The 8755-nt window shown below is 41.9% G+C and overlaps 2 protein-coding genes across 5 annotated transcripts in view; both read right to left on the bottom strand.

The window, feature by feature from the left end:
- Positions 1-2216, bottom strand: part of LOC126388528 (protocadherin beta-15-like) — a 2562-nt gene extending 346 nt beyond the window's left edge. The window contains exon 1 of the mRNA XM_050041702.1: positions 5-2216. Within this exon, the coding sequence (XP_049897659.1) occupies positions 5-2216 (2212 nt within the window). The remainder of the gene's footprint in view (positions 1-4) is intronic.
- LOC126388510 (protocadherin gamma-C5-like) overlaps positions 1-8755 on the bottom strand; it is a 329671-nt gene that overhangs the window by 224044 nt on the left and 96872 nt on the right. The window contains exon 1 of one of the 4 annotated variants that reach the window (XM_050041657.1): positions 4207-6624. The exons of the other annotated variants lie outside the window; for them this stretch is intronic. Within the exon in view, the coding sequence (XP_049897614.1) occupies positions 4207-6603 (2397 nt within the window). The 5' untranslated portion in view covers positions 6604-6624. Of the gene's footprint in view, positions 1-4206; positions 6625-8755 lie in introns of those variants that run through there. 4 annotated transcript variants of the gene reach the window in all.

The raw sequence follows: 8755 nt of genomic DNA, 5'->3' as shown, positions 1-8755 counted from the left end.
GTGCCGTCAACATCTGCGTAATTAGGAGGGAGATAAGCGCTGGGGATGGCAACTGCTCCATCAAACAACAGTCTGGGCTTTCTCCTACGACAAAACCTCACACCCAGGATGATGATGATGAAGGTCAGGAAAAACGTCGACACAGACACCAGCGCGATGATCAGATAAGACGTCAGTTTGGAATTCTTCTCATCATAAGAAATGTCCTTCAGTTCTGGCACCTCAGCCAAGTTATCAGAAATCAGTAAATACATGGAACAGGTGGCAGACAGAGAGGGCTGTCCGTTATCTTTCACTGACACAATCAGGTTCTGTTTCATGCTGTCAGACTCGGAAATGTCCCGCTGTGTCCTGATCTCTCCGCTGTGGACACCAATAGTGAAAAGGCCCGGATCAGTGGATTTCACTATATCATAGGACAGCCAGGCGTTCTGTCCGGAGTCCGCGTCCACCGCTATCACTTTGGACACCAGAGAGCCTCCGTGTGCAGCTTTGGGGACCAGCTCGGTCATGAAGGAGTTGCCCTCCGGCCCGGGGTACAGTATCTGAGGAGAGTTGTCATTCACATCCGATATGAACACACTGACGGTCACGTTGCTGCTCAGCGGAGGAGAACCGTTGTCTCTGCCCATCACGTGGACTTTAAAACTCCTGAACTGTTCATAATCAAACGACCTCACAGCGTGGATCACCCCCGTGTCTCCGTTAACAGACACATAGGAGGACACCGGGGCACCGTTCACCTCACCGGGTAACAGAGAATAAATCACTGTACCGTTTTGTCTCCAGTCGGGGTCTCGAGCACTAACGGAACATAAAGTGGAGCCAGGTTTGTTATTTTCACTCACATATGCGCTGTACGACTGTTCCTCAAACACAGGTGGGTTGTCGTTGATGTCTGCTACAGATAACTCAACAGTTTTAGAGGAGGACAGAGGTGGAGAGCCCTCGTCAGTGGCAGTGATTGTAATGTTGTAATCAGACACTACTTCACGGTCCAGTTGTCCTGTGGTCACCAGAGAATAATAGTTTTTAATAGAAGGAACCAACTTAAAAGGGGCGTTTTGCTGAATGGAGCAGCGGACCTGTCTGTTATTCTCAGAGTCTCTGTCCTGCACGTTAATGATGCCCACCTCTGTACCAGGTGACACATTCTCTGGTATAGGGTTAGTCAGTGATTTAAGATATACCAACGGGGCATTGTCATTCACATCTGTGATATCAATGATCACTTTGGCTTCAGAAGAGAGACCATAACCATCTTTGGCCTCAACCATTACTTCATATTTCGATCCCTCCTCATAATCTATGTCACCTGTCACGCTGATTTCTCCAGTTTTCTCATTTAGTGAGAAAAACTTCTGTGATTTATCAGACAATCGGCTAAATTCATATGTAACCTCTCCGTTTACACCTTCGTCTGCATCTGATGCACTTACAGTGATAACTGGGGTTTTCATCGGTGAGTTTTCCGGTAACGTGGCTGTATATACGGCCTCAGTAAAAACTGGGGCGTTATCATTAGCATCAAGCACAATGACGTGTATGACTACATTCCCTGATCTCTGAGGAGAGCCACCATCCACAGCTGTGAGCAATAATTTCATGTCCTGCTGCTCCTCTCGGTCTAACTCTTTATCTAAAACCAGCTCACCGTATTTACTGCCAGCATTGGTCGTCTGAATACTGAAGACAAAATGAGGGTTTTGTTGCAAAATGTAGCTTTCCACTGAGTTTTTACCGATGTCTGCATCTTGTGCTGCATTAATGCGATATCTAGCTCCTTTGTCAGCTGACTCTCTAATCTCCAGCTTTATAATATCCTTCGGGAAAACTGGCGCATTGTCGTTTATGTCCTGTACCTGCAGGGTCAGTCGGTGTAATTCCAGTGGATTCTCTAACAGCAGGTCGAATTTGAGAACACACGAAGGCTTTTCTCCACAATGCTCCTCTCTGTCTATTCTTTCAGCAACGATTAAATCCCCGCTTCGTAGGTTAATCCCACAATATTGTCTGTCGTTTCCCTCCATGTCCACACGAGCTTTGCGAGCAGACAGTCTGCCCACCTCCAGGCCGAGATCTTTGGCGATATTTCCAATAACAGATCCGCGCTTGAGCTCCTCCAGTACAGAATAGCTCAGGTCTCCATGTGCGTAGTGCACCGCAACAAAGAAAAAGACAAAGCCGAAGCTGTGAAGTACGACCCGTCTCTCCATTATCCTCTGACAGTATTACACAACTTAAAACAAGCCAGTTTCTAGTATTAAAATACGTTAATCGAACAATGTGTGCTTTCCAGGCGTTTGTCGTCGGTGTGAAAGACTGTAGAAAACACAGGGGGTCGATGCAAATAATGGGTGGTGTGCAAAAGCAAGCTTAACATTTTACTCCTTCCCTGGTCGACAGTGACACCGTGAGTGCAAATGAAATATAACAATCTATTCTGAAATTTACCATCCATTCGTTTCACCTATATCGTTCATATAAAAACGTATGTTAATGATGTATCACACAGTGTAATAACGGAGTATTATGTGTGTGTTTTTTTTTTATTCTTTTCTTCTCTTTGAGTAATGTGCCATGCTGACTGTTGTTTGTGTTATTAGAATTTACAAACAAGAGGTAAATTTCTCCTAAACTGAAGCACTTCAACCATTTCATAGTGATAATAGTAACACAACATTGCCTTTAACTTTATGTTAAACAATGGCTGACCGCAGACAAGTTCAGTGTCGTTCTCCGGTAAATGCTGTATATGATAATAGTCACTTTACTAAATTAAACAAACTCCATCGCCTGTGACCCTCGTTTTAAAGCTGCTATTCTGCGGTTGCCAGACAAGATCCCAGAAAAGTCCGTCCGTCTGTCGTAAAGATTCTAGATACACGCAACAAAGAGTTTTTAACAAATGTTGGTCTTCGACTCATGGTCAACTGGACTGGGACAAGACATTTAACAGCTTTACCTTCTATACTGATGGCAATGACTGTTTATCTGTTTACCAATTCAAGATTATAGTCAGGCAACTGCCAAAAGAAAAAAAAAAAGTTTCGTGTGCAATGTTTTTGAAGGGTTCCTTGCAACTGTATGGCAGTAAGTGAATCTGTTTACACATGGAGACCAAATAACTTAATCACAGTTAATTATTCGTAGTAGTAGTAGTAGTAGTAGTAGTAGTAATAAGATAACCATATGAAACGGGACAAAACATGTGAAGCAGTTGTCAAAGGAAAATAATTTCTGCACCCATCCACTGCTTACGAAAATTACTTTACTTTCTTTCAATAAAAACGATACCACTTTTAACAATAGCACTGAACAATATTGTTTACTGACTTAAATTTATTGATGCAGAGAACTGTAAAATGGGCATTATTCGTAGGTGATTGGTAAGAAACAGAATACATGTAGTTTACTGAGTAATTAAATATTTCTCATTTCACTTGATGTGATTGATTTTCCTTTTTCCTTCTTAAACCATGAAGTGGACCAATGCGCATTAAAAAGTGGAAAACAGCATGGATATATGAGACACTACAATCTCATAACTCAGTAGATTCATATTTTTGAAATGGTAAAAACAGACCGATGTAAGTTGTTACTGAAAACGCTACAACAGAGCAACAGCGAGGTTCAGCACCAAGGACAGAGACACGAGGAAATAGATACAGGTCTACTCAAGACACAGTGAAGACTGGTCAAAAAATGAATAAGTAGGCAAACTGTAGATGGAGACTGATGTAAAAACTGTGTGGTAGGAGAGCCATTACACATTTGAAAACCAAGATCCGGACGTTAAAGGAGGGGATAAGATGTAGAAGGAAAGACAGATAGAGAGTGCCTGGTGTTTCAACTGGAAGTCGAATAAATTGCTCACAATAAAACTCGAAAAAAACATTTCCTTCAAACTCTACATAAAGATTACTAAATCTGGAACTAAAAAGACAACCACTTGTTATATCTGACACGCTCAAACACCCACTGCCACACTCAAAGTAAGAGCACGTTTATATAATATACGTGAAATAAAAAGTAACGTGTGGAGGCTTGAAATAACTTTTAAATTTCACTGTATATGACAAAGACAATAAAAACTGTGTAAAATCCTTAACGAGTTAACTAATAGCATACGTGTGTAAAAGCGTTTTAAAGTGGCTGAATATTTGAGGCAAAATACTTCAAACGACATGTGACACCAGTTCCTACCTCAGGAGAGCCATCACTATCTCCAAACGCATCAGCAAAGTCTGATGGACTTTTCCTCAGAGTCTGGTCAGCAGGCAGTGTGTTGTCATTGTAAGATGACACGAACTTAAAGTCACTGGTTCTTGAACCTGTTGTCAGGTAGGCGTCATAATTGTAAGTGCTGCGTAAAGTTCCTGTGCCGTCAACATCTGCGTAATTAGGAGGGAGATAAGCGCTGGGGATGGCAACTGCTCCATCAAACAACAGTCTGGGCTTTCTCCTGCGACAAAACCTCACACCCAGGATGATGATGATGAAGGTCAGGAAAAACGTCGACACAGACACCAGCGCGATGATCAGATAAGACGTCAGTTTGGAATTCTTCTCATCATAAGAAATGTCCTTCAGTTCTGGCACCTCAGCCAAGTTATCAGAAATCAGTAAATACATGGAACAGGTGGCAGACAGAGAGGGCTGTCCGTTATCTTTCACTGACACAATCAGGTTCTGTTTCATGCTGTCAGACTCGGAAATGTCCCGCTGTGTCCTGATCTCTCCGCTGTGGACACCAATAGTGAAAAGGCCCGGATCAGTGGATTTCACTATATCATAGGACAGCCAGGCGTTCTGTCCGGAGTCCGCGTCCACCGCTATCACTTTGGACACCAGAGAGCCTCCGTGTGCAGCTTTGGGGACCAGCTCGGTCATGAAGGAGTTGCCCTCCGGCCCGGGGTACAGTATCTGAGGAGAGTTGTCATTCACATCCGATATGAACACACTGACGGTCACGTTGCTGCTCAGCGGAGGAGAACCGTTGTCTCTGCCCATCACGTGGACTTTAAAACTCCTGAACTGTTCATAATCAAACGACCTCACAGCGTGGATCACCCCCGTGTCTCCGTTAACAGACACATAGGAGGACACCGGGGCACCGTTCACCTCACCGGGTAACAGAGAATAAATCACTGTACCGTTTTGTCTCCAGTCGGGGTCTCGAGCACTAACGGAACATAAAGTGGAGCCAGGTTTGTTATTTTCACTCACATATGCGCTGTACGACTGTTCCTCAAACACAGGTGGGTTGTCGTTGATGTCTGCTACAGATAACTCAACAGTTTTAGAGGAGGACAGAGGTGGAGAGCCCTCGTCAGTGGCAGTGATTGTAATGTTGTAATCAGACACTACTTCACGGTCCAGTTGTCCTGTGGTCACCAGAGAATAATAGTTTTTAATAGAAGGAACCAACTTAAAAGGGGCGTTTTGTTGAATGGAGCAGCGGACCTGTCTGTTATTCTCAGAGTCTCTATCCTGCACGTTAATGATGCCCACCTCTGTACCAGGTGACACATTCTCAGGTATGGGGTTAGTCAGTGATTTCAGATATATCACTGGGGCGTTGTCATTCACATCCGTAATATCAATGATTACTGTTGCATATGACGCCAATCCAAGACCATCCTTTGCACTAATCTGCATTTCATATGACGATTCTTTTTCATAATCAATAGATCCAGACACTTTAACTTCACCCGTTTTGGGGTTCAGAGAGAAAACTTGGTTTTCATCTGAAACATGGTCAAAACCATAGGTAACGTCACCATACATTCCCTCATCTGCATCAGTGGCACTCACTGCAAGTACAACAGTATCCAGAGGAGAGTTTTCAGGCAGACTGGCTTCATAAACGGCCTGGCTGAACACTGGTACATTATCATTAGCATCCAGCACAGTGACGTGTATGACTACAGTACCTGATCTCTGAGGAGAGCCACCATCAAATGCGGTAAGCAACAACAAAATCTCTTTCTTGTCCTCTCTGTCTAATTCTTTATCTAAAACTAATTCACCATATTTTCGGCCACCACCCTTTGTCTTCACATTTAATTTGAAATGATCATTCTGCTGTAGTGAGTAGCCCTGAACAGCATTTTCTCCGATGTCTCCATCGTGTGCCTCATCTAGAAGAAAACCTGCACCCTTGACTGCCGATTCGTGAATTTCAATTTTAAGTGACTCCTCTTTAAACTGAGGTGAATTATCGTTGATATCTTGAACTCGGATACTAATACGGTGCAGCTCTAAAGGATTTTCCAATACGAGTTCTTGCTTTACAACACATGATGCCTTTTTCGCACAAAGCCCCTCTCTGTCAATCCTTTCTTGTACGATCAGGTCTCCAGTGTTGAGATTTATACCGCAGTATTTTACACCGTTATCCTCAGTATCGATACGGGCCTTGCGAGCAGACAGTCTGCCCACATCAAGTCCCAGATCCTTAGCGATATTTCCAATTACAGATCCACGTTTCATCTCCTCCGGAATAGAGTAGCTCACGTCTCCACAGACGGGGTGGAGGACAAGAAAAATAAAAGCAAGGCCGCTGAGCAGTGCATATCTGCTGCATCCCATTGTTACCATGGGAAAGACCACATACACACTGAAAATATGACAAAAAAGACAAAAATATGTCCGCGATGTAGTCGTGATGCCTTCCAGCAAACAAAAACAGTCACATTGCAGTCCCACACGAAGCAGTTTTTGTCAACGGTGAAAAGACAGCAGAGCCAGGCTTTAAATTCGCTGAGACAAAGGGGTGGGGAGTGACCGTGCCCTCTCGTTTGCTGGTACACACTGACACCATGAGTGTAAGTTTAGGTATAACAACGCGGTGTAGGTTTTTTTCCTTTTCCTTTCCACATATGAAATATACACCAGTTTAATTATCCTTATTTATCAGAAAACAAAAAAAACAAATACATTGCTTACTATTTAGGTTTATCTTATCGTGGGTATTGGCACGTGATATTCTGCCATTAGACAACTTGTGACGGATAAAATTAACATTAACATGCCACTGTTGTAACTGTCCTTGGGGAGGAGCCCATGTTTCAAACAATTAGAAAATGCACATAAACTATGTCTGAAGACAAAAAGGAAAGTACTTTCATATTATTTTTTTTCTGTAACTGTTTCATTTTATATCAAAACTGCATGACAACTGATGTCCACAAATATAATGTCCATTGTTGATGAAATGATAGTCACGTTTTATTTTCTGTCTGCATGCTCCTCATGTTGTTAACTCACTGGTGTATGATAGGATCAATTTAATCATATGCACATTTTAATTGTGTTTATATACCCGTTAGATTGCTCATATCCTGTGAGAAAACACAGTTGACTTTGTAAATTTGCAGACAGAGTCCATGTGGGGATGTATTACTGTGTTTTGACCAAGGAGTCTGAACCCCCCAGACCAACATTTCACTGTTTTAGCTTTTAAATTGAAATGAGTGCTTTTAAACATGTCACAAACAGCTTTGTACTTAAATTTAATGCACTGGATTCAGACACATCTCAGTCTTGAATCATGTGAGAATGTTTACAACTCAAGGATAGGCTCACACATCTTACATAGGTCATTTTGTAAAAGCTTTAAGTTCCCATGATAAGCCACAATAAAACTTCTGACAACACTTAAGCATCGTTGAGTTTTAAACATCATGTGTGCTATTGTTCTATGCTTCATTTTTAATTTTGAAGTGTGGCAAACTTTCAAACAAGTTGACAGGGATCAACAGTTGTTGCAAAGTTAAAGAAAATGGGTCTGAAATCAAATTTATAAACTCATAATAGCAGAAATGGATCAAAAACAAAACTATCAAACTTTTTGGATAGAACTACAGATTCTCCAAGCTGCTATGTAAAAACTTCAGTGCAGAGACTTGTATTTGGTATGCATTTATTTGCATTCATTTTGTATTGTACAGTGTTTGTAATAGTGCTACTTGCTACAGGAAAAAAAACTATAGTACCTATGAGGGAAACAAGTGCATCAATTCGAAATTGCACAATAAAAAAGTTAGTAGCGTGGGAGGGCACTTGATTCTAAAGACTGTCTGCCACAGTAACTCAAGGGAGTTACTGTGGCAGACGTTTCACATTCGTTTCACGAATGCACACGGCAATCATTATACATGAAGAAAACCAAGTTAGGACAGTGAGAGTCCACGTGCAAAACACACTAAACACAAAGGCTCCTTCTTTAATTTCATCTTAGTGCTCTAGTACCATATCCCATTACCTGTAAACAATGACAACCTCTTAATGAGTACGAACCCAGAAAACACACCGATACTGGTACCATATTACAGCAAAGACAGATTCATCTGAAATCATCAAGAAAGAAAAAACAACTGTTGTAGCAAAGTCTGTAAAGTAGCAAATGCACTGAAACGGAATTCAGCAAAGGGAAGAAATGCCAACACCATAAAACCCAGAAGAAAACTATTTCTATAGAAGCATCAGGGGAGCAAACGGGTTCAGCACCAAGGACAGAAACAAAGACCCTAATTCTCAAAATGTTCCCTCACTGGAATAAAACAAAAATAACAGTGATGATACCAGACAGAGAAACATAGACATAAAAAAACAAAAGGCCTGTAAAACTGCAAACTATTCACATTAAAGAGGCGTATATGTGCATAATGGTGTGTGTGTGTGTGTGTGTGTGTGTGTGTGTGTGTGTGTGTGTGTGTGTGTGTGTGTGTGTGTGTGTGTGTGTGTGTGT

The sequence above is a fragment of the Epinephelus moara genome, chromosome 4 (genome assembly GCF_006386435.1).
Source record: "Epinephelus moara isolate mb chromosome 4, YSFRI_EMoa_1.0, whole genome shotgun sequence".
NCBI classification, from domain to species: Eukaryota; Metazoa; Chordata; class Actinopteri; order Perciformes; family Serranidae; genus Epinephelus; species Epinephelus moara.
This window is presented reverse-complemented; position numbering and strand designations above follow the sequence as displayed.